The sequence below is a fragment of the Ornithodoros turicata genome, chromosome 1 (assembly GCF_037126465.1).
Source record: "Ornithodoros turicata isolate Travis chromosome 1, ASM3712646v1, whole genome shotgun sequence".
NCBI lineage: Eukaryota > Metazoa > Arthropoda > Arachnida > Ixodida > Argasidae > Ornithodoros > Ornithodoros turicata.
The window spans coordinates 119,663,263-119,689,788 of NC_088201.1; the positions used below are offsets into that span (position 1 = coordinate 119,663,263).

Here is a 26,526-nt window from a genome sequence, read left to right on the forward strand (position 1 = left end):
ACGGGCAATTTTGCCCATCTTCTGGGAGCAGGCGCCCGGGTTTACTTCGTAGCCGTGCTCAAATTCCTGGCTTCTGACGTGCTCCTGTCATAGGGCAACGCCGCTGCCTATAATGAGACGAGGATCATCCCCCATCGCAGCCTCGGGCTGGCCGTTCTCTCCTGGCAGTTTATCGTTACCCTCTCCAGCGTCAACATATCAAGTCGCGGAAAAGCTAGAATTAGCAAGTGAAAGAAATAGATCCATGAAGGGAGTGCACGAGTTCGCCCTCGGTGGTTCTCATCGCGTCTACCCACGGGCAATTTTGCCCATCTTCTGGGAGCAGGCGCCCGGGTTTACTTCGTAGCCGTGCTCAAATTCCTGGCTTCTGACGTGCTCCTGTCATAGGGCAACGCCGCTGCCTATAATGAGACGAGGATCATCCCCCATCGCAGCCTCGGGCTGGCCGTTCTCTCCTGGCAGTTTATCGTTACCCTCTCCAGCGTCAACATATCAAGTCGCGGAAAAGCTAGAATTAGCAAGTGAAAGAAATAGATCCATGAAGGGAGTGCACGAGTTCGCCCTCGGTGGTTCTCATCGCGTCTACCCACGGGCAATTTTGCCCAATTTCTGGGAGCAGGCGCCCGGGTTTACTTCGTAGCCGTGCTCAAATTCCTGGCTTCTGACGTGCTCCTGTCATAGGGCAACGCCGCTGCCTATAATGAGATGAGGATCATCCCCCATCGCAGCCTCGGGCTGGCCGTTCTCTCCTAGCAGTTTATCGTCAACCTCTCCAGCGTCAACCCAAGAAGCACGCCAATATTGGTCCAATATTGGACCCATATGGGCTGCCAAGATTGCCAATATTGGTCGAATATAGGCTGCCAATATTGGACCAATATGGGAGCGCAGCCAGGCTCCATATTGGACCAATATGGGCTGCCCATATTGCCAAGCCCATTTTGCGCAAATATTGCCAATATTTCTGTGATAACACCAACGGGGAGTCCGTGTAATAATTAAGCATTATTCTGGATAATATTCACCACTGACATTACTTTTGTCTGATTTTTGCTTTTTTATTTCTGCGGATCTAATTGATTCACGTTCACATCACTGCAAAAAAAAAAAAAAAAAAGGAAATGAAACACGGCATTGCCAAAAAAAAAAAAAAAACGAAGAACAGGTGCTACGACCGCCTTGCTGAAGGACACAAGCAGTCCCACAGAACTGCCAATGCCAAAGATCCCACAGAACCCTTCATTGCGATCGCTATATTCTGTGGACTAACAATATCCAACCCGCTCCGAGAATACAAAGCAGCGAAACACTTTCGTGGAGGTGACGGACAGACGCCAGAGCAATTTACACTGCTTGCAGCAACTTGAAATCATTTAACTTTACAGAATAGCCGTCACTTCCTATCAAACATTGTGTTTTTTTACTTGACCTGCAGCAATTTCGTTATCATTACAGCACCCAGTGGCATTTCAGCCGTATGAAACGTCCGTTCAGGCTGTCGCGCATGCGCATTAGTTGTAGGACCGTGATTACGCTCAAACAACTTGCTTGCTCTGAGTCGGCTCGACCGATTGGCATTGGCATCGCGAAGGAAGATGGCGGCGACAATCAAGTTTCAAGACGTGGAATGTTGAGGTGTCGAATTCTAGCGAATTTCACGTTGGGAATGCCAAGTACGTTGACTGTTTCGAACAATGTGTATCATCTGCGGGAAGTTGTTGAATGTAACGATGTAGTGAATTGGGTATTTCACACGCTTCAACGTTCAATCTTGCCGTGCTGCTTGGGCATTTGTGCAACACGGCTACGTACCCTGTTCAGTCAATATGGGGTGTACGCGTGCAATATGGGGCTCATATTCCCAAGATTTTCCCAATATTGGCTCAAAGTGGGCAATATGGGGCCCATATTGCCAGGATTTTCCCCATATTGGCTGAAACTGGGAAATATAGGGCCCATATTGCCCATTTTCAGCCAATATGGGGAAAATCTTGGCGAAACGGGTCCCATATTCGACCCGTATCGCCAATGGCCAGCCAAAATGGGCCCAATATTGTGTTCTGCTTGGGAACATATCAAATCGTGGAAAAGCTAGAATTAGCAAGTGAAAGAAATAGATTCACGAAAGGAGTGCTCGTGTACGCCCTCGGTCGTTCTTATCGCGTCTACCTAAGGGCAATTTTGCCCAATTTCTGGGAGCAGACGCCCAGGTTTACGTTGTAGCCGTGCTCGAATTCCTGGCTTCTGACGTGCTCCTGTCATAGGGAAACGCCGCTGCCTATAATGAGACGAGGATCATCCCGCATCGCTGCCTCGGGCTGGCCGTTCTCTCCTGGCAGTTTATCGTTAACCTCTCCAGCGTCACCATATCAAATCGTGGAAAACCTAGATTTAGCAAGTGAAAGAAATAGATTCACGAAAGGAGTGCTCGAGTTCGCCCTCGGTCGTTCTGATCGCGTCTACCCAAGGGCAATTTTGCCCAATTTCTGGGAGCAGGCACTCAGGTTTACGTCGTAGCCGTGCTCAAATTAATGGCTTCTGACGTGGTCCTGTCATAGGGCAACGCCGCTGCCTATAATGAGACGAGGATCATCCCCCATCGCAGCCTCGGGCTGGCCGTTCTCTCCTGGCAGGTTATCGTTAACCTCTCCGGTCTCAACATATCAAGTCGTGGAAAAGTTAGAATTAGCAAGGGCAAGAAGAAGACCCGGTCCATGAAAGGAGTGCTTGAGTTCGTCCTCGGTCGTTCTTATCGCGTCCTACCCAAGGGCAATTTTGCCGAACGTCTGGGAGCAGGCGCCCGGGTTTACGTCGTACCCGTGCTCAAATTCCTGGTTTCTGATGTCCTCCTGTCGGCGGGCAACGCCGCTGTCTGTAATGAGACGAGGATCATCCCCCATCGTCGCCTCGGGCTGGCCGTTCTCTCATGGCAGTTATCGTTAACCTCTCCTGCGTCAACATATTGCCACGTTTCGTCTTTGGGACGACCACACGCAACATCAACAACAGGCATGGAGGTGTCGAACGACGGGCTGTGGCCCGCGACACGTCGCGCTACATGGCAACCCATCCTTCTGGAAGCCATTTGCTCCTTCGCTCACATGAATCTCAAGGACGGGCCGACGACCTTGGAGAGGCTTCTGTATTTCCTTCTCTGCACCGACGCGCGCTTTCTACAATGTTGGCCGCTGTGCATAAAAGCTTGTGAGCTCCCAGTCGGAGCATTATTCCTTTACCTTAGTACTGTCCAAGAGCTAGCCCTCTTGTGTTAACCAGCAAAGCAACTGAATAAAGTGTTCGCCGATTATTCGCGGTCTCGCTCGTCTGTTTTTCATCCGTGACAATATCAAGTCGCGGAAAAGCTAGAATAAGCAAGTGAAAGAAGACCCGGCCCATGGAAGGAGTGCTGGAGTTCGCCCTCGGTGGTTATTATCGCGTCCTACCCAAGGGCAATTTTGCCGAACGTCTGGGGGCAGGCGCCTGGGTTTACGTCGTAGCCGTGCTCAAATTTCTGGCTTCTCATGTGCTCGTGTCGGCGGGCAACGCCGCTGCCTATAATGAGACGAGGATCATCCCCCATCGCCGCTTCGGGCTGGCCGTTCTCTCCTGGCAGTTTATCATCCTCAACAACACACTGTTGTCCTAGGGACATCCGACGATTGTCTCACTGGGACGACGAGGGTATCCCCAGGATGGCGAAATCAATCCCCAAGGTGTCCCGGAAATGTCAAAGTGGGACTCTGAAGCGTCCCCACAGGGCTGGCCGTTCTCTCCTGGCAGTTTATCATCCTCAACAACACACTGTTGTCCTAGGGACATCCGACGATTGTCTGACTGGGACGACGAGGGTATCCCCAGGATGGCGAAATCAATCCCCAAGGTGTCCCTGAAATGTCAAAGTGGGACTCTGAAGCGTCCCCACAGGCACCCGAAGAACGTTCAGTGGGCGTCCCAAAGGACACGTTTGGGAGGCTGCGAGGATGAACCCAGGGTGATCCTTCTCTGTCCCAAATGGGTCTTGAAGGACAGGTCTGGGAGGTCATAAGGCTGACTATACACCGTCGTCTCAGTTTTACTGTTCCTGCTTTGTACCATGTGGAATCATCTGACTTCAGTATCATAAGGCTTGAATGACCACAACATAAATCTGAAGGCGCATGTGGAACCTTTATTGCATGAACTCCGCACAGTTTTTTTGCATGTACACTGCATGGCTTTGGTTATGCATGACTTATCAAAAGAAATTTTAGCAAAAACTGAAAATGCCTGTAACAAAGGAATTTTATGCTGAGTATAGAGGAATATTGTAAAGATAGCACATAGTGCCCCAGTTAAAAGATACAGTACGTGCTGTCTGCAACATTTACATATTCTTGATGACAATAAGTATATACTAATATGTAATAACATATATTAATGAATTTATAGCATGTTGCTAGCAGGCTTTAACCCTTACTCATTCTTAGTGTGCGAGAAGTCTTGGGCACAGTTTGAGAAAGCTATAAAAATTGTATGAAACACGAACAAAACTTTGGCACGAAAATTTTAGCAAACATCTTTTGGTGTGCGAGACTCGTTTCGATGACGTAAACTGCTGTAAATATGGCATAACATGATGCCGTTTCATATTCTGCCATGCTTTAAAAATAGTGCAACTTTTAATGCAGCCCGTGGTAACACATAATGGAGCGTGAAGAAGCGTGCTCAGTCTCGTCCCATCAAATGCCTTTTCTCTTACCTTCTCCAACCTGCAGCTTCAAGGTTGTGTGCCGAAACATGGTGCCATTAATAAAGACACTATACATATGACTAGAATCATCCAGCAAACAGTGCTCTGCATTATCATTCATTGCACATTCTAGTCAGTGTTCGTCTTCTCTTTCTTGTCCGCCCGCTCCCGTGCGTGCCGGAGCCAAGTTTGAATTGCCTTTTCAGTGTCTGCATCTGTGCCACTAGAAGTCTGGCGAACAGCACCTGTGTGAATGCATCAAGAGTCCATTAACTGCAAGCACTTGAACAGTGGAGGTTACTTCAAAGAAATTCTCTGATGTACATTAGATTGTAAATTTGTGCAACGCGTAGTGCTGAACACCTCAGCGCAGAATATTACATGATGCTAGAACATTGCAGGAGCTTGACCCCTATGTAAATTTGAAATTACACCATCAAAATGAAAACACCTGTGTAAAAGATAACTAGAGAACCATTCATATAGAACTGCTGATTGCATGTGACCCTTTTTGTAGGGAACAGTTTCGTCCCAATGGCCTCTGCATGTAAATCCTGTTAGTCATTATGACATTTTGTTTAAACAATGACCGGGATTCTCTACACAAACAGGGGTGAACACGTGTATTTGGCTCCCGTTACTATGACTATCAGTAACTGAACCAGTGGTCCTGCTGACCGCATAGCGACGAACCCGCGACCCTCATGGTGACTCACGATGCCTTTTCTGACACACCTAAAAGGATGCTGTCGTTATAGTCATAGTCCCACGCAGCTTGCCAGTGCGTCTTACATGCGCACATAACAGCATCATTCCAGTCACTGCACAGGTTCAAGATGTACTCGCCATCGACAGTCATGCGGTTGGGGAAAAAGAGTACAGGATAAGAATTCTACTACGTAAACATATTTCACAGGCTTTCTACGGAGGTAGAGTGCAACATTCTTTTAAAATGCTTCATTGATCGTGCTCTGTATCGCAGCTTGACCTTACATTCTGCGGTTAATAGGGATGTGCGAATAGTAGATTTTTTGAATACGAATCAAACATGAACAATTGGGGCTGAATATGAATCGAATCATCTGCATACAGCGTGTGGATACACACTGTATGCTGATCCTGTATGTGAATACTGGATGAACATAGTGAAGTAGAAGCATAGTTTATTGAGTCTATTGTATAAGCTAGCCTGCACATACAAAAACTTCCGTTCGCAGTGAAGTACCTTGTGTGCGTGGCCCCTTGTCCCAAAAAGTAGGGCTAGGAGGCGGTGAACAATCCTGCTCAGACAGGTCCTGAATCACACGGCGCTTCTTTTGCGCCTGCCCTACAATTGCCGCATTTACTTTCAGGGTAACGAAATTAAGCATTTTGAATATTAAATCGGCATCTTGAAGAAAAGGAGATAGGGATGCTGCTGACAATTATGGGTGTACACATACAACACTTAATTTGCACCTGAATCTATGCTTCACTAGTGCCAGCCCTGCCACGTCCCAAGACACTCACAATCAATAAAGTTGCTTACGCCTCGGTTGTGATTGACTGGGAGGAGTCACAGGGGAAGAACTGTCATCTTCTTCATCAGACAGATGTTGAAAATGTACATGAAGACGACGAGGTGGTAATCGACATGGTGATGCGCGTTGGACAATTTGGTTTTGTTTTTCTTCTTCACTTGTACCTAGCTTTGCTCATGTACGGACATACGTATGAGTTTAGTAAAAGCTTTCTGGGAGTTCAGCGCTGTTAGCTTTTCTCCTCCTGTTGGGCTGGCCTAGGTCTGTCAGTTGCTCCATTGCCGGTTAAAAGTTTACCGTTCAACATGTGGTGCCGAAACCCGGGATTCCTCCGCTCTTTTCATTTCTTCATCAACCAAACAACCGGATTGTCGGTTTTCCGGCTTCCGCATTCGCAATTGTAGCAGTCGTCGATCCGTCTTCGTTCTGCCCTCGGAGGTACGCTACAGCACCGTAACCCTCCGGGCTGGCGTCGCAGAAGATATGGAGTTGAGGGTTTCTGCAACCACTGGGGAACATACAGCGATCCACGATGACCTCAGCAAGTTCCGGTAGCTCCCTGCACCATTGACTCCACTGGTCCTGCTTGTCTCTCGGCATCTCCGCATCCCAGCCAACCTCCTCAACCCACAAGGCCTGAAAAATGCTCGAACCGTGAAAGGGTGTAGAAAGCCAAGAGGGTCGTAAATTCTAGCCGATGCTTGGAGTACGTTTCGCTTGGTGCCTGCAACATGATGCACCGATTTAACAATTGAGTCCAAGCTGCACGCAAGTGTGTCGTTCCTTTTGTCCCAAACAACTCCAAGCACTTTTGTAACTGGATTGTTGTTCGTACCGCTCTCCTCTTCATATCTGAAAACGCCTTCAAGCGCTGAACAGTTAGACGTCCATTTCCGCAGACGCATGTGGGCCGTTTCCATGACCTCGTTGGCGTCGTTGTAAACCTTCACTGCTGACTCCAAGTCTTGTGCTCCAGTCAGCAAGTCGACCACGTAGAATGAAGACGCCAAGACGTCTGCAGTGTCCTTTAAGTCGCCGGTGACTTTACGAAAATGATGCTCCAGAGTCGCTGCTAGCAGGAACGGACTGGCCGATGTCCCAAAAGGCACCCGCCGCATGCGTCATTCCACCATTTTGGCGCTGTATGTAATGGTTTTTCGAAGTGGCACCCGATCAAACCACAAAAAACCTAACGCATCTCTGTCGCGTTCGTCCACACTTATTTGCAGAAACGCTTTTTCGATGTCTGCAGTGATTCCAACCGGATGCGTTCTGAAACGGAGTAGCGTATCTAACAAGTCAGGTTGAACCTTCGGCTCTTTTTCCAAGTGATCGTTGAGCGAAGCACAGTTGCTAGAATGCGATAAAGCATCGAACACGACCCGCATTTTCGTAATCGTAGACTCGGGACGGATGACCTCACGATGAGGCATGTAGTAGATGCGTACCGGTGTCTTTGCCTCTGAGATAGGTACTGGTTCCGCGTGGTCGTTCAACAAATACGCGCGAATGTTCTTGTCGTATTCTCTTACCAAGGCGTCGTTCACGGCGAGCCGTTTCAGCATTCGATTCAGTCTCCTTTCTGCGACAGCACGGTTACCGTGCAGTGGGACGTCGACGTTGTTCCATGGGAGGCGCACCTCATAACTGTCGTTTGCCATCTTTACAGTGCGCTGGAACTCTGCTAGCACGTTACTCCTCAATGCCGTCGGTGGGGCGCCTTCGTTGATGCCTGTATTTTCGATTTCCCACATCTGCCTTATTTCTTCATCGTGCAGGAGCACGCAGTTCACGTTTGTTCTCAGCACGCATATGAGGCTGTCTGCTTGTTGCGCGACGAGAGCTTTCACTTGGCTTGGGCCTTGGAACGTCCATCCGAATATCGTTTCGATGGCAACGAGCTCTTCCTGCTTCCCGTAGCGGCGAATTTCGCCGAGATCAGCTTTCAAACTTGATCGGATCCAATAAGCAGACTGATGCCATTTTACTTGCCGCATACCAGGAAAAGCCACAACATCGGCGATTAGTTCACCACAGTACTGAAGTGCAAGTACGTGTTCGTTGTCCACCGGCGATTCCTGGATATCTCTGCATATCACTGGTATGACGATGGCTGCTAGCTTGACGTCTTCGTGGGTGTACTGGCTTCGCACAGTCACTTCCACAACGCTTCATTTTGCGGGCCGACACTCCGAGTCTGAGCGAACGTGTTAATTCCGATCCAAACTTGGGCTACCTCCTTCAAACCGAGCTCCCTTGCTAGATCTTCCCGGATGAACGTTCGTGAACTTCCACCGTCAACTATCCCTCTAATATACTGGCACCTGGTACCCGACACAGTCCAGGCACGAAACCACAGGGGTGGCATCCAATGTATTGCTCCGTAGACGAAAGCGTGCTGGGCGAACGCAATGCATCCTGGACAGGTCCTGGTCGCACGTCACAGCAAACGTCAAGGCACACGTGACCTTAAAGATGGCGGCGCCTGTGATCGGCGGCCAAACCGTTTGTAAACAATGCGGTTGTTGTTTCTGGACGACGTTTTGGATGTTTTTCGATCACGGTAATTATTTTTATCCGATAATCTCGCAGTAAAACGCGCAATTTTACTCATAAAGCCTCGTATTGTTGACAACTTCCAAAGATGTGATGACGACCGCGCGTTAAGACTTACCGAGCCGATGCGATGTACCAATGGGCTACCATGTTGCGGAAGAAGCACCGCATAGTTTACACTGGCAAAATACGGTCATCTCTTGGTGTTATGACGGCGAAAATATGTCGGTAAGCGGCAAAACGACATGTAAACAAAGTCACATGACCTCAAAATGACGTTTTCTATGACGTGCGACCAGGACAAGATGGCAGTTTTGCCAAAAGCACCCGCTTGAGGGTAGTTACAACAATGGCGGGTTTGTGTCACCCCTGTGCACGAAACGTTTGGAGGAGCACAGTGCTCATACTGGTCGCGGAAGACATCAGGACTGAAGTTTCTGTCGTTTCGATGGCGTTTTTGTCTTGAGATTCCTTCGCGTGCGCGGCCGTCCAGTTGGGGTCGCACATTGTGGCAACGTGTCTTCCTCTGCATTTTGAGCACCTTCCCTTGTAACGGCATTCCTTTGAATTGTGGAACGCCTTCGTGCACCGAAAACAGCGCCTGTACTTGACCAACGTCTTCTTTTTGTCTTCCTGCGACATGTCCGCGTTGCAGTTCTCAGTGGCGTGAGACTCCACCTTGCAAAAGAGACAGTTCGTCGGGACAGTTTGGTTGTGCAACGCGAAAGCCGAGTGTGCACTGGCATGACCTTTTGCTCCCGTCTTCCGTTGGCCGGACGGTTTCTGATCCTGACGGTCGCAAAGTCCACTCCTTTCGCTGCTTTCAACTTCCGCCTTCAGGAAAGCCAACACCTTGTTCAGTTCTGCGGAAGCTGCGGAGGCAGCGCCTTCATCTTGTAACGTGGCGACTTCGTGTTCTGCTGGTATTGCGGCGTCTCTCTGTATGCTCCGGAGGTTCAAACGATGGTACTCGAGCACTATGTCGGACGGTATTGCGGCCAGTATGATTTGCGTCATCATCGAACAGTAAGTCACTGTTGGTATTCCTAAAGAGCGTAAACCGCATATGTTCGTCTGCACGTAGTCGTGGAGTTTTCGCAAACCGCACGTGTCCGTTGAGGACTTAACATGTGGAAGCGTTCTAAGCTTCCCTAGGTACTGTTCCTCAAGCCTTCCGCGGTCTCCGAACCGTTGAGTGAGCAAAACGATAGCGTCGTCGTACGCCGCTTCGTTCGTCTGCAGTCCTGATATGGCTGCCTCCGCTGTTCCGAGCAACAACGATCGAAGGTAATGGAATTTATCCGACTTGGTTAAATTCCTGTTGTCGTGCACGTTGGCCTTGAACTGATCCCAGAACGGCTGCCATTCTGTAAAATCTCCGCGGAACGTCCTCAGTTGAAGGCGTTGCAGCCTGACTCCGGTACTACGGTCAGGGATCTGTGCCATCGGAGAACTTCTAGTTGTGACTGCTGGCGTGACGCGCACGAATAGATTAACGTTGTGTGTGCTTCGACTCTGAAGAATCCAGCCACATCGGACTATTTCCTCAACCATCCAAGGGAATGCTGGTGATTTTCGAGGACAAGAACACCTCAGGCACTTGAAGTACGTGAAATTCCACTATAAAATCCTGCTATTTCCCTAAAATAAGCAATTTCTCGGATCAACTTGACTAGGCCTACTCCTAGCGTGGTCGCGATCTGATTTTGAAACTGCCGCCAAATAACGTCCTAATTTTATTACACGTTGATAGATCTCAACCTCCGATTCCCGAAAATATAAAAATTTCGAAAATCGGCCCAGTGAATCTCGAGAAATAGCCATAAACGTCACTGTAAACAAAACCCATGGAGGACGCCATCTTGTATCGGAAGTGGTAGTGGAAGTGGTAGACAGAGTACGGCCCACTCTGGGACAACTCCACGAGGAAGAAAACCGAAACTGAAACTAAGATTTCAATGGTTATCTCTTCCACAACAGAGCAACCTTATATAATGAATATCTGGAGAACGGCTCCAGATATTGAAATTCGGTAAAAACTCACCAATAGTAGAGAGAAAGAGGACGATAAACAAAAAGGAAAGTAGACGGAAGAAAGTGAAAACGCCGAAATCCTACGGGAAATCCGTGAAAATCCACTTTTCCACTTTCCATCCACTCTTCGGACAAACCCCCTAAGGAAGATACACAGACTCAAGAAGGTAACAATAAAGAGAACGAATGGATCCCTCAAATGGAGCAGGCCATCTCGGAATTGGAAGATAGATACATGGACGCCGATCCACAAGTTCCCAAAGAACTTAGGCCAACATTACGACAAACCTTCCATGCCTACGGGGGAATCATCCGAGAGCTCGAGATGATGGTGATGGAGGAAAGAGGAAGAAGGAAAGAGCTGCGGAAACAGAACCAGCGCCTCCAAGAAGAGAACCTTCAATTTAGAAGACAACCAGCCCAGGGGCCCTATTCCGAGCCGCTGTCGAGCGGCAGCGACGGTGTCGATAGAGGAGTATCGGTAGAAGACGATAACGAGCACCGGGAACGACACCTGCCACTTTTGGCATTCCCATGTAGCTTTTAACGACAGTGCGCTTGGTTTGTTGACTGTCGGTAGAGGTTAAGACGTCTGGGAACGAGACATCGCACTCTGAGCCAATAGTGTAGCAGGAGGAGAATCACGCGGAATGCCTTATTTTGGAAGCAGACGACGACGACGACGCGTTGACGATGGAGAAGTCTCGCGCTTCTCGCTCAACGCACGAATAATATGAAATTGTGTCGCTGTTCGTGATAGAGCACCGCAGTTTAGTCACGGACATCTTGCTGACGACCTACACGCAATTAGAATCAGTCGCGATATTAAATTCCCAGAGAAGGAGCTGTCAGAACAGTTAACAAGTGGAGAAATGTAAGCATTAGGCAGACCTTTGTGTATTGTTTGATATGTATGATAGTGGAGAATTGTCTCTGTGGCAAAGTGGTTTCAATAAAGACGTTTCATCTGATACAAACCCGTTGTCGCCCGATCTAAACACCGGCGCCAACCGTGATCGTGTTTAGCCACGCGACTTGCAGCCGTCTTGACAGCTCTCGCTCCGCTTAACGACAGTATCATCCACCATATCGACAGGGTGGAGGCTGTCGTTCCCGTGAGCGACGCGTTGGGAGAGCAGGGAGTACCAAATTCTCTTCGATAGCGTTACGTTGCGTCACATACCACGTGTTCTCGCTCCCGAACGACACGTTCGCGCTACCGACATAGATCGGAATAGGCCCCCAGACCCTCCCGGAGACGACGTACGCGGAGGCGGTGCTGACAGATCGGCGCGAGGAGCATCAACATCGGGTACCCAACACAAAATAAACCCTAATAATAGAAAACTTAAAGAAAGAGGAAAAACACAAACCCCCTAAAGGGCTTATCAAATCAAGATATTCCCCCAACCAGTTGGGCCTATCGGACCCAGAAATATTTTCCACCCGAAGAGGCGATACAGTTGTCAAATCCTCATCGAAAGAGGGGATTCAACGGCTAGAACAGGCCATCAATGAAAACAGAGCATTGCAAGGAAAGCTGAAGGCAAAGAAAGAACCCAAATATAGACCTCGCCTAAGAATCACGGATGCGGACCCTGAAATAGGAGCCGAAGACCTACTACAGCAACTAAATGTTCAAAACGACCTGGAAATAAAAGAAGAAAACTTCAAAGTAATTACAAGCTTTAAATCCCGCAACGGACGGGGTTGGATCGTGGAGGTCAACGGGCCTGTTTTCCGGTAGCTGGCACGTAGAGGGCAGGTATACGTAGGCTGGTACAGAGCCAGGGTGGACGGTGCCCTCACTGTCCGACGCTGCTTGCGGTGCATTACATATGACCACGATGGTAGGAGGTGTGAAAGGCAGATCTCTGGAACCTGTGCCCGCTGCGCCCGTCTACACCCAGGCCCCTGCAATCCAACAGAGAAACCACATTGTCTGGCGTGCCAGCAACATAACCTCAAGTTCAAGATGAGGCTGCGACTGATTCACGAATTTGGCACCCTGGAGTGCCCTCTATTTCAGCGCTCCCTCAACTTTTTACAAAGTCGGATAGATTATGCTAACTAACTATCCAATTTTATGCACACAAATCAACCTCGGCCGGTCAAAGGCGGCGGCACTGACTCTGATTAATCATATCTCGAAAGAAAATAGCGGCCTTCTTCTAATACAGGAGCCGTATCACGGGGACCTATATGCCCTCGGTCTCCCCAGATCGTACCATATCATCGCGGGAAAAAGCCAACCGCGGACTATGATCTTATTTAATGACAAGTCATACAACCTTTTCCCATTACATACTTCTCGAGATAGCCTAGTCATGAAAATAACCAGTAACAAAGGAAGCCTGAAAATTATTAATATTTATGCGCCACCCGACCCCAATGATTTTACCATCTTAGATCAGATCACTCCTCACCTAACCCATACTACAGAACACCTATTGATTTGTGGAGACTTCAATGCAAGAAATGAATTATGGGATCCGCAGGAAAGTGACCATAGAGGAAACGAAATAGTAGATTTTATTCTGGCAAATTATCTCTGAATGCAAAACACTCCAAACACCCCTGCCACCTTTAAGACCACGAACGGGCAATCGTGGATAGATCTAACTATAACTTCCCAGTCACTATATTCACAATGTCAAAACTGGAACGTCTCAGACGAATACACAGCAAGTGACCACAAATATATTACATTCAATCTTTACGGAGACCACAAGAATGTTAGATATATGATCACTAAAAAATCGCAGCTTCTAATAAAAAAAGTATCGCTACAGACAATACATTTAGCAAAATAAGAAGCTCATTCACCGCCAATACTCTTCCTATAAATAGATGCGTTTCGCTTATTGAAGATAAAATACATAATTTACTTAAGACATATACAAGGCGAGTGAAAATGAATAGATATAACGCCTCATGGTGGGACACCCAACTGGACGACCTACGAAAAGACGCCAGAAGAGCAAGGAGAAACTTACAAAATCACAGAAGTACATCTCAAGAACCAACATTGAGAACAATCTACTCCAAAGCTGCAGCCAGATACAAAAAAGAGATTATCGCAGCAAAAGAAAATTACTGGAATACAATAGGCTAACAAATATCCCCTTCAAATCCCTTTGGTCCACCATACAATCTCATAAAACCCAAGAAGAAAGGAGAAACAATCATACCACCAATTCAAAAAGAAAACGGATCTAAAACCACCTCAACAGAGGAATCAATTTGGGAAACCATAAAAAAAGATATTTCCACACCGAAACAAAACACAAAACACAGAAGAATCAGATCCCATAAGCAAAGAACAATTAACGAACTCAGACATACCCATAACAGACTATGAAATACATAAGGCATTTTCCACAATAAAAGCGGACACTGCAACGGGATTAGATAAAATAAACTACCGCATAGCACGAACCCTAATCGAAAACCAAACGCCACTTATTAATCTACTATACAATGCAAGTTTACAACAAGGAATATTTCCTACGAAATGGAAAAAAGGACGAATAACATTAATACAAAAAGAGGGGAAAGACCCACACGACCGCAATTCATATCGACCAATTTGTATCCTTCCTATCCTAAGTCGCGTTTTTGAAAAAATCATTTTTAATCGACTATATCATCATTGTCACAAGCATCAACTCTTCAGTCACAACCAATGGGGCTTCCGACACGGCGAATCTACGACGCTAGCCTTAAACCACATCACAAAAAAAATCAGGCAAGCTAAACTCAATAAATTAAGCTCCCTCATGATCTCACTGGACGTTGAGGGAGCCTTCAATTCAGTATTCACCATATTAAACGCCTTATTAAACATCAAATGCCCCAAAAATATTTTCCACCTAATCAAAGACTACCTAAAAAACAGACTGGCAATTATACCCTCACCAGCTGAAAAATAACCCTAAACATGCCAGGGGGATGCCCCCAGGGATCCCCCCTAAGTCCACTTCTGTGGAACATAGCGATCAACCCGATCCTCACTCTACCAACACATACAACCACGGAACTTATAGCATATGCAGATGACCTAATTTTATTAATAGAGGGAACATCTAGAGTCGCACTGGAAAAGCAAGGACAAACGGCATTAGACGGTATAATACAATGGGCAGCAACCCATGACCTCACCTTCAACGTTAATAAATGTAACATGCTCACAATACCATACGGGGACAAGTTTAAATCACACGGCCCCATACTCAAAATAGGTAATAAAACAATTAAGAACGTGAAGGAACTAAAAATCCTAGGCTTAATGTACGATAACAAGCTCAGTTTCCTTCCACATTTAGCAAACATAAAAAAAGAAAAGAATTGCTACTACAATGGAAATTTCTAAGCTCTCCACCTCATCATCCACATCCTCCCAACAAGTTCTAAAACAACTATACCTCTCAGTCATAGAAAACATTATTTTATACTCTACACCAGCTTGATGGAAAAAAACAGACAATGTAGCCATGAAACGAAAGCTAACTTCATTACAACGTATACCTTTGATGAAAATGTGCAAAGCTTACCACACCACAGCTAATGTAGATTTACCAGCCTTATGTAATATCTTACCAATACATCTTAAAGCCACTCAGGAAAAAATAATGTTTGAATTATTCGAGGATCACCTCCCAGTTGAATATGGAACGACACATATCAGCCCAGAAGAAACAGAAACACCAGTAGACTAGTGGATGCAACACCCCGCAGAACAAATATCCTTCAAATACACAGAAACAAAGACAACATACTACACAAACTACAAAATATTTACAGACGGCTCAAAATGTGGACCATCGGTGGGAGCAGCGTTCATCGCCCTTTGGAACAAAGAGCTAATAGCCAGTAAAAAATACCAACTACCTCATTATGCAACGATTTTCGATGCGGAATTATGCGCTCTAACAGAAGCAGTACAATATATTAAGACTTTACCCACGACAACTCCAATAGCCATATACAGAGATAGCTTGTCAGTCTTAAAGGCAATAACAAACATACACCACAAAAGCCCTCGGATAACTTATTTAAGACAAATCATCCTAACTATAAACCTACAATACGACATAACCTACCATTTCGTACACTCCCACACGGACCTAGAAGGAAATGACCTGGCAGACATGGAAGCAAATAAAGCTAGGTTAGAAGGAATCCCCAAGAATTTCCCCGAATCGAAGAAATATATAAAAAATCATACAACACAACACCTAAAAATCCTATGGCAACAGGAATGGCAAAGCCTCCAGACTAGAAAATCCACCACTATAATATTCCTACCCTCAGTAATAAGGCTACCAAAAACCTTCCCTGCTAACCATACCTTAAGCCAAATAATCACAGGACATGGGAAATTTCCAAGTTATTTTGAAATATTTAATATTAACTCTAAAAAACAATGTAAATACCAACACCAATTCCTAGATCTACTGAGACAACTACAACATATCAAAAATACATCTACTGACATCAAATGAGGCTGCCCTCCCCATATTACAAGACCTAGCGACATATGTATGTAATCAACTTTTAGCAGACTACTAAAACCCAGGGAAAGGTGGAGCGATAGCCACAAGAAGCCAAAAACTCTCTTGGTGAGGATTCACCTCCTCAGTGGTTATAGTCCCCGACCTTCCCAACGAACATCAGTTAAGACATTCATAAGCAATAAAACAAGAACACAACACAATCCGGCATAAGCTAGACGATCAAGCCAACTCTCTATCAAATGTTGCCAAGCTCCCAACTCTTTAGAAAGTTTTTACAGGACAAAACAACCACCAGACCAACACGGACAACCGGAGGAAATACTCCTGAATCACACTCCTAGATAAAGCAGCACAACACCCTCAAGGACAAATCAAGACCTCCAGGGGGAAAGGACTTGGAAGACGAGACACAACTCCAAGAAGAGCTCCCGGAGAAAATAAAGACAGGAAGAAACAAGAATAAAACAAACGTTCCTATGTATAACCTATTTACAGGGTGTTACCCTATAAAAGTCTACCCGCGTCGGCATGCCGTGCTCGCCAATTACTCAATGCAGGCGGTACAATGTGCTGTCTACGTATAAACCTCATAAGGACATTCATCCATGGCAAATATCGAAGTGATTGAGCACCGTTACGCAAAGTTATAGCACAAAACGTGAGGTTCCCGTAGGCAAAACAGCCAAGATGGCGCCTCTCAGTAAGCAGACGACATCCCTTTTCGGTGTCGTCTGCTGAGTACGTCGGCATTTTTCGTACCTCACGTTGCTTACTTCTGAGCAAAATACGACAGTTACACGAAAGCGAAATGAAAGCTGCAGTTCCATCCGGCTGGCAGGATATGCGACACGTCGTCGTCTGGGGAGCAGCATGGCAAGTGCTCTTCTCAACGCCGCCATCTTGATTGTTTTGACTACGGGAATTTCACGTTTTGAGTTATAACTTCGTGTTGCGTCGCTTAATCACTTCGAAATTCACCAAGATTAAATGTCCTTATGAGCTTTATATGAAGATCGCACAATGTGCCACCTGCATTGAGTAATTGGCGAGTACGGCATGGCGGCACGGGTAGACTTTTATAGGGTAACACCCTGTATATTATGTACTCATTCTCGTTTTTTTTTTTGAAAAAATAAATGCCGCTATTGCAAGGTCCCTCTTCTTTGCTGTGGTTTAGCTAGACTAGTAACTTCATCTACTATCTCCTATTATCTTTCACTTTCCCCCACTCTTAATGTCCACCTTTCCAAATACGGGATCCCCGCGATACCTTCGGGTGGTATGGGGACCCCCCTAGTTCACTTCCTTCCTGCCCCACTCCCTATCACCCACAAAACCTTTCTCTTTCTAATGTTGGCGTAGGCGTCGATGTAGTCGGTGGCAGTCGTTCGAAGGTGAGTCGTAGCCTTGCGATGCACTCCTGTGATCCTTTCTTCATACTGCAGAACAGAGTCATACTCACTTCTGAACGCTTCAGGAGCGATGCTGTCATCCACTTCCCGATCCAAAACGTAAAGCTACTTGCTGCATGTCGTGAGCTTCTCCAGTAGGGCTGTGATATTCTCTGCTGTGGCACTCTGGTCCTGAGGCGCAGCGGTAGCTTCGTTAATAATCTTCGTTGCTTGCGTTCTTCTCGTTGTCGGCTTGGCCTGAAGCTTCTCTGGAACGTTGCTGTTAGGCATGGCGAAGCGTTCGAACGTCGTTGCAGCTGCCGTCTTGGTCCCGGGTTTCGGCACCAAATGTTGAACGGTAAACTTTAAACCGGGAATGGAGCAACTGCCAGACCTAGGAGACCCCAACAGGAGGAGAAAAGCTAACAGCGCTGAACTCCCACAAAGCTTTTACTAAACTCATACGTGCGTCCGTACATGGGCAAAGCTAGGTACAAGTGAAGAAGAAGTTGTCCCCACTGATCTCGATTGTAAAAGGCTGGATCGCGGATAGGGAGCGCGAGCGTGAAGAAACCGGCCGCCATCTTACGGTGCCCACAACAGCCGCCGCAGCGATCATGGCAACTTCTTGCAATTACGGTCGTACCAACCGTACTGGCAAGGTTACAGGGCCTAAACTTATACAGGTGGGTCACTCTTCATCAAGGAATAAATAGGCGTCCATTCTGTACATTTATTTGACCATTATGAAGTGTTTTTTTGCCCAAAACGAGGACTGGATGCAGGTTGCTTGATCGCTCTTCCGACGTTCAATCGAGCACACTTGCATTTTACCCGGCGGCAAATACAGTTTGAGTGCATAATATGCTTGAAAGAACATGTTACACTACACAGGTAATGTTGTCATCAATATATGTGCGAACACTCGAGTGCTTTTTTGCATGCATTGCTAGCATGGTACACGGTGTTCCCTGCGGAAGCAAGTGCCACATTCATTTCTTTGAATTACCTTCGCGCACAAGTTCGGTATTACGTCATAATAAGACCACGATTGTCACATTTTTTCATGTATTGGTATTGTTTTGTGCCTTGGTTTGATTTGTGACAAAGAATCCTACGTAACGGTGGTGTGGCGCGACTTGAATAACGCCTTTGTGTCTGAGCTGTATCGTCAGCTTGTTATGATAGTAATAATTTGTAGCGTGTCGTGCTATTTGTAGCAGTTTTAAGGCAAAAGTGGTCTCTCAATACAGGTTTCATCATGAGGGCTGCCCAGTGAATAATCTGTGCAGTGTGATACGGCTGGGTGTACAGGTAAGTATCACGTTCCTCATCCACTGGTTTCTACTTTACAGGAAGGAACAACCTCAGTGCACGCACTGTGGTTAGCCTCTCTCAGTTTTGCATATTTTCTTACATGTTCACATCAGAAACACACCTTACACTTTAGGTTCCTTAACCCAGCAATATAATAATTAGAGATTATAATTCTTTTTAGAAGAGTTCCCCATGTTCTTGTTAGAATAGTTTTTAATCTTTTTAATTATTAGAAGATACAGGGATTGTAAACCATGTTTTAAACTGATGTTTTAACATTTGTCCAATGCATTTATTAAACAACATATTCATTTTTAACTGGTTGCACCCAAACCAATGTTCTGATGTATTATTTCCTTTGTTATCGATGCACCATAAAAATTGGAATAATCATCATCAATGCAGGTTACTTCACAGCTGCCTCGATATACTCAAGAAATGGGTGCAGAACCTGCGTAATGTCCACAAACTTTGACTACCACAGCACCTCCAGAAAGTAAAGGCATATGTGTCACATGGGATTTTTAAACGCATTCACAGTATATAATACCTTGTATGAACTGTTGTAGATCTAAGCAGCCTCTACAGTACACTCTCAGAAATTAAAACTTGTCAGGGAACTGTGATAATTGTTTCAGTTAATAGGCATGCACATATACGCTATAAGAAGACAATTATTTATTGAGAATGCACTTCTCTGGCTACTCATGTTGTTTACATGTACTGTTGATCACATTCATTTATCACATATTATATTCTTATATATTATTATTATATTATCACATATTCGATCACATTAAATTTAAAATTTAGCATATATGAGAAAATATCAGTGGGGAAGTTGCTATTCATTGCTCATTCCAACCTAAAATTGAGTGCTACAAATTTAGAGAGCGTACCTGACCATTGTCATTCCTAAAATATATATTGCCATTGTAGCAAGGTCACAAAACAATAAATGTAGCCTTTTGCGACCTCCCTGCACGTTGATTGTATCCTGAAACGCATAAGTGCAAGAAATAAATCTTGAACTTGAACAAACTTGATGTTGTATAAACTTGACATAAAATGTTGAATAATATAATGAATGATATAAAATATTGAATAAACTTGAACTCGTATATTCTCTTTACTCATCATCAGTGATCTTCATTACAAAAGCATATCGTGTTAGACTTTTTTTGTTTGCGTTTCAGAGACTGGGTACACGAGGGCCAAAATGACAAAATCACAACTGTTTCAACCTCCAAGTAGTCCTGTTGCAATTTGAAGACCATACGTTGAGCTGCATTATTTGGAACATGCTCCACATAACAAGCATGACAAAGTCAGCACTGGATAGCAGGACCCCGTCCCCAAGCAGCTTTTCTCACTCTGCAGTTGTATTCAACAAAAGCATGTGAGTGCTGGAGAAGGACATTCGGTTTGGTACAACCGCGCCTGCAAATAATCAGAACAAATAAAGGAAGAAGCAAACAAACATAGAAGGGCTGTACTTCAAAAAGAGATAAGTCCTGTGTCTCAAGGAGGTGTTACCACTTTCTAAGTAACTTAATTGATTAAGCTTACATCACTACCTGATAAACTGTCCTAACGAGCGTGATCTAATTGCGTGAAGTATTTAGGGCTGCTTCGGTGTGTCCATATTTGCGAGGCAAAGCACCGCTGTCGTTCACTAAAAGACTGTTTCTGCGGCGATGCTTGATATAAATCATACTAAACCCATACACGACTAAGACAACGGCTGTGATTCTACAGTACGATCTCTTTCTGCCATGCGAGTATATATCATCCCGGACCGTTCTTTATGGAACAATTTTTGTCCAGAACGCAGCACGGGATATTACATACATGGTTGTTGTTAACCTCACATCGTTTCTTATTGAAATATTGGCTGGGAAACGTACTGTAGTACAATCCCCAGCGCTGCACTGCCGTGTAGGTCTAGTTTCGGAATGCAAAACATAACGTAATTAAGAATCGAACGACAGGACACCTGTGAAAAACTGTTAGGATACATCAGTATACTGGCAACTTACAAAATTGTGTGATGACAAACAACGATCAACGCCTGCAGCGCAATAAATACTCACAATCTCCCTTACCTGCCATTGTTTTCTATGGGCACACACTGCGTTTTAGGGCCTCCCAACATGGCGGCCCGAATGCACGCCTCTCCCCCACGAGCCCCTCTCCCATGCGCGATCCAGCCTTTATACATCACTGATCTCTATGTATAAAGACTGGATAGCGGATGGGTGAGGGTATCGCGGGAAAGGGTACGACAACCGGCCGCCATATTGCGGTGCTCAAAAGAGTGATTACAGCCCATTGGAATGCATGTAAGCTGTGACAAGTTTTGCTGTTTGTGAGCGCTTCCCTTGCTTCTTCGCTAAAATTTTGCCACGGATCGCTGCAGAAATCCCTCGTGATTGGATTCCTTGCGTTTTTTGTGTGAAATCCCGTCACATACATGTTATTTCCTGTCTATTTTGTACTCGTGTGAGGTCGTGTCGTCCCAATTTTGTACTTTGAACTTCGATTATGTGATTTGCTGGTTTTGTGTGGTGGTGTATTTGTTGTGTTACGTTTCCTTTGTCGTCTGTCAGTGTGTGCAGCGTGTTGCTTCCCGTGTTTCTCCCATTTCCTTTCTGCTCGGGAGTGTGGAATGCCAGGGAATGTTTGTTTATGTAACCACCTTAATGCTGGGGTATAAACATTATGCTTTGCACAGGAAGTTTAGATATGACTAGTTATGACACGAAATGCCGAACGGCACTAAAGCACTTCCAAAGGACTAGAATGATATGTGATATAAAGGCTATATGACGGTAAAAACATATCGACTAGAAATATGTGCACTGGGGAAATGAATGGCGGTAAAGACAGTTCAAAATGACTAGAGGTAGAGTGAATAAGTCATAAAAAGGCTAAGTAGCAAGGTCTTGTGCTGAAAGTTCCAACATCAAAGTATCACAAGTCCAGTTGCAACAGCAAGTTTGAAGCAGTCAAACAGGTAAGTGGGCAGAGTGCATTACTGGTTGTTGAATATGATCAACCTTGACAATTTCTTTCGCAGCTGAGGCCTGGCTGTCACCTTCTCTGTATATTCCTTGGCAAGGTGGTACAGTCTGATACCGCCGTAGCACTGGGAAACTTCTTTGATCAGACTGATCGCAGATACATTGATCAGATGGGCTGCATTCAAACATGTGTTGTCGCAAGCTTAAGCAGCGAGAATAAAGAGTAGACATTCGAGGTTGAAAAATTATTTATTGTCTCTAAGTAAAGTAAACATGCTGGAACGCACCAAAGAGACATGTGGCTGGTGTGTTTGTATGTCCCACTAATACGAGTTTGTACGTTAGGCAACATTTTCATGCAATACTTTTGTCTTTATATGCTTTTGCCCATCTTAGTATTGTCCTATCCAATATGGAGTGGCTTTTACTGCATATGAATGCATAATTCAGGAGTGTTTTCATATATTGTACTAGCTGCAGCTTTAAGGTGCTCTTCGTGCAGTACTGATTCCAATCATCAACCATCGCTTGAAACTCTTAGCTAGGGAACTTGATTCATAGAGGCTAGATTTTCATGCAAATACACACTTTTTAACCAGAGTTCGAGGTAACTCGTTACTGTAACTAAGTTCCTTTTCTTGGTAACTATATAACTTAACTCGCTACTTTTGCGCCGTGGTAATTTTCAGAGGAACTCCTTTTTCAGGTAACTTTGCCAAAGTAACTTAAGCTACATTCCAAGTTACTAATTCGTTTTCACTCACGTCCACTTATTTCCTTGCTTTCTTTACGGTTCTTCCACAGCATTTTATGTCATAAAACGTGATGTCCAGTCAATGACAGTATTGTGTTCAGAAAGTAAGAACTGCTGCTATTGAAATGAAGCTGAACCATCATGTGCCCACAGGGAATAAGATGTAACGCGTTCGAATTGTTGGACATAAACGAAAACTCAACGCAGGCAACTCAGGGCCGAACTCAACTGCACCTGTGTAGTGTTATTTTGTGTCCAAAGTAACTTGGGAGTAACTCGTTCTTTTTTTAATAACTCTGTAACGTTTCAAGGTACGTTTCGGGCTGAATAACTTAGTTCTTAACTTGGTTGCATTTTTCACACGGTAACTTTGTAACGAGTTCCTTTTGACGGGCAACTTCTCGATCTATGCTTTCAACTCTGCATGCTTTTTGTACACTACATAAAGTAAGATACTTTTGCCCCAGTGAATTTGTTGTGTATTTTAAATGCATGGAAGTGAATTCCTAGAGGTGCATATTTTGAGCAAGAGAAATGAATTTTTCATGCATGTGTGTTCAACCAGCTTTTAGTGCATATAAATCCGGCCTCTACATATGTCGCATGCATTATTACTTTCTGGAGGTGTTCTGGGAAGTCGAACTTGTTGGGAACAGCGTCTGTCGAAGCATTTGTTTTTCAAATGTTTGCTGCAGACCAGTGATGTCGTCGACGGCGTCCAGTCCTTTCGCCTGACATTTACGGCACATTTTGTTTAAATGTTCTGGGTGGCCGTGAGGGAACCTGCATTGAACAATTTATGCCATCAATTACGGAAGGGATAACAAGGCTAATCCAAGCAAGCAATCGTCGATACCGTGACCAACAAACTGAGCCGTAGATACCACAGCTGACAAGCGCACTTCAACGCCTGCTGCGTGCCGAGACCATACCCGTGAACTGCAGGAAGGCTAGACTATCACAATGACTCTATCCAGATAACGTACGGCTTAAAGTTTAACGCCTAGATCTTGAGATACGATTCACAAAGTGCCGCGCACATGCATCAACAGCAACGTTTTGTCACCCCGCTCGTGGACTAATAAATCGCATTTATTTGTAAAACCAAGTCACTTACTTGTGAAATGTCGTCCCCGGTGCCTTGCCAGTACGGTCAGCGCACCCATAACCACAGCAGGCGGGCATGACACCACAAAAATGCTACGCAAAGGCGCATGCACATAATGCAGCTGAGTGGCGGACGGCAATGTTTTGAGCTTCCCAAGATGGCGGCCGGTGACCGTACGGTTGCACCCTCAATCCGCTATCCAACCTATTACTATAGAGATCAGTGTTATACATAGAGATCAGTGGTTGTCCCACGCGCATCACCATGTGGATTACCACTTCGTCGTCTTCATGTACATTTTCAACACAGCATCCTCTTTGTCCTGCGCCGTTTTCCACGTCCGTACTCCACCTCACCATTGAGATTTGATGTGTTGGTGGCAAGAGGCAGCACCTGCCTTGCTTCGTCATATCTTTCTGTGAAGTAACCGAAACATTTAGCTCACATCAGATATAATTTTCATCAGCTGGTGACCATTAGTAGTGGCACAAAAGCAGAGAAGACTGAGTGTCGTGCATCGAGGGACAAAAAGCAGCATCGAATGGAGCGCGAAGCATGAGAGAAAGAGCATGTCGATCGATGCACTTTGACCGCAGCAACAAAATTTAGTGCCGAGCTGGAGTAGCAATGTGGCATTGGCTGACAGCAGCTTCCAGGCTGGTTTCGGCGGAGTCATCATATGCGGTTGGAGCTCCACTTATATGCAACGAGATCCCTCCCCTTAGCTATCACCACAGAGGCTCCTTGCACTCAGATTGCAGACACCGCCTTACTGGCATGAGTGTCCTTAGCTGCCAGTTCTACTTTCATTCTGAATCCCGTCACACACACCACTCTCTTAGGACCTCTTGGCACGCCCTTTGATTTCCTGACACACTAAACATTGCTCCAACCTACAATTTAAATTTGGCTAGCACAGTAGCAGTTAAAACCACATACCGTACGTTTCCATCTCTTCACAATCGACAGACTTCCAGTCTGCTCCTGGTGATTTGTTCTTTCGAACGTATAGTCCAACTTCCTTCTTCTCCTCCTTTTCTGGAGGCCACAAGCAGGAGCCCCCAACGATCCACGATGATGGCACAACGGCCACCTGGTCCTGTTCGCCAGGGAAGTTGATAATGCTGTACCTGACAGGAGCTGTTAGAAAAGTCATTTCAATGAGGCAATTCGCTTATATGTAGCTGCCCTTGAATGATAAGTGCACTGAAAGGCGTATGATAGCACGCCTGCTACATTAATACAGTCACAGGCTCAATATAAGCCAAAAGAACACTGGAGCACATGCCCATAAACGCACCAAATGCAACAACACCACATGAATCCTTTGAAAGACAGCTCACATATGATGTTAATAACCACAATACACAGGGTGCCCAAAAAATGTGTGCATAAACAAGAAACAAGTGCCTTTGACTAAGTGGTTCTAGGTGTCGTAGTGTCAGTAGTCTAAGTACGCGGTTTTGAGGGCACCCTGTATTGTACTGCACAGCATTGAAAAATAGTACTTTGAACAAGTGTTCCGCAGTAACTGGCATTCATGGCTCACAAAGTTATTGGACAAAATCCAAGCACACGTAACACAGATAACAAAAAAAAACACCTATGGTACAGCACTGAAGTAGTGTCTCAATGTGGCGATATCGTTAACCAGTGTGAGGCAAGGGAAGCACAACGTGGCAGTTAGCCCTGTATGGTAAAAGCATGCACTTCATAACAATGGATGTCAGTGGCCAGACTTGCAATTCTGAAGGATGGGACACGACGTGAATGCCAAGATACGAAGAAGCACAGGGGTACAGATACAGATCTTCTGTGCGCCTGCATTTTCTTCCTATGATGCACATCTCTCCTGTAAAAGCAAGGTGTGCCACAACTGTGATTTTCACAAAACTACCATCGTGCAACGAGCACGTGCTGTCACTGCTGTTATTCCGCAATTCAAAGCACCTTGGAACAGTTACACGCCTGTAGAGAGGCGGAGTACATCTCATGGGGAGTGACGCATCTTTTATTTCAAGTGACACCCGTACGGCACTTGGAGGCGGAAGCTTTTCAGGAGGGATGCTTCTCTGCTCAAGTATCCTATTATGAAGCTGCTCAAGTGGCCTTTCAGGCTTTCGCAGGTACTTCTTCAGAGTCTGCATATAATTCTCGAACGGGAATGAGCTCCACCGATAGAGGGGCCCGTGGTTTCGCACGTCAGCACCGAGGTGGGTCAGTCCATGAACGTTGTGGGAAACGGACTCCTCTCCATAGATATCCGCGTGCGCTCTGACAAAGTGGCACAGCAGCTTATCGGCGTATTCTGTGTGCTCTTGGGAAAGGCTAAGGCCGGAGCTCACCAGTATGGAGATGGCAACATGAAGCTCTAGAAAGTGCTTATACTGGGCCCTAAGAAGAGAAGTCGCAAGGCACAGTGGACCCGTATACAGGAGGAACATTCTGAATTCTGTCGCCTCCCAACGATCTAATTCTGACATAGACCGCGGTTTTCTAGCAAAATCTGATGGAACAAATGCCGACAGTGAGGCATGCTTTACAGAGATTGTTTCACGAAGCGCTGGACTTAGGCGGT

The 26,526-nt window shown here is 45.7% G+C and overlaps 2 protein-coding genes and 2 long non-coding RNA genes across 4 annotated transcripts; all 4 read right to left on the minus strand.

Annotated features, from left to right (window-relative positions):
- Nucleotides 1–7,370: 7,370 nt before the first annotated feature.
- Nucleotides 7,371–8,246, minus strand: LOC135384387 (uncharacterized). The gene has a single exon (XM_064613594.1). It carries the CDS (start codon nt 8,244–8,246, stop codon nt 7,371–7,373), a length of 876 nt encoding a protein of 291 aa, XP_064469664.1.
- A 922-nt stretch (nt 8,247–9,168) lies between these two features.
- On the minus strand, nt 9,169–10,251 carry LOC135384397 (uncharacterized). Its single transcript, XM_064613602.1, has one exon. The coding sequence runs from the start codon at nt 10,249–10,251 to the stop codon at nt 9,169–9,171; it is 1,083 nt and encodes a 360-aa protein (XP_064469672.1).
- A 2,293-nt stretch (nt 10,252–12,544) lies between these two features.
- Nucleotides 12,545–17,840, minus strand: LOC135378560 (uncharacterized). The gene is made up of 3 exons (XR_010418470.1): nt 17,818–17,840; nt 15,942–15,980; nt 12,545–12,753 (listed from the first exon to the last, which is right to left on the minus strand). It is a non-coding gene; the product is annotated as an uncharacterized LOC135378560 (long non-coding RNA).
- A 22-nt stretch (nt 17,841–17,862) lies between these two features.
- Nucleotides 17,863–24,945, minus strand: LOC135378561 (uncharacterized). The gene is made up of 3 exons (XR_010418471.1): nt 24,888–24,945; nt 24,224–24,364; nt 17,863–18,140 (listed from the first exon to the last, which is right to left on the minus strand). It is a non-coding gene; the product is annotated as an uncharacterized LOC135378561 (long non-coding RNA).
- Nucleotides 24,946–26,526: the final 1,581 nt, after the last annotated feature.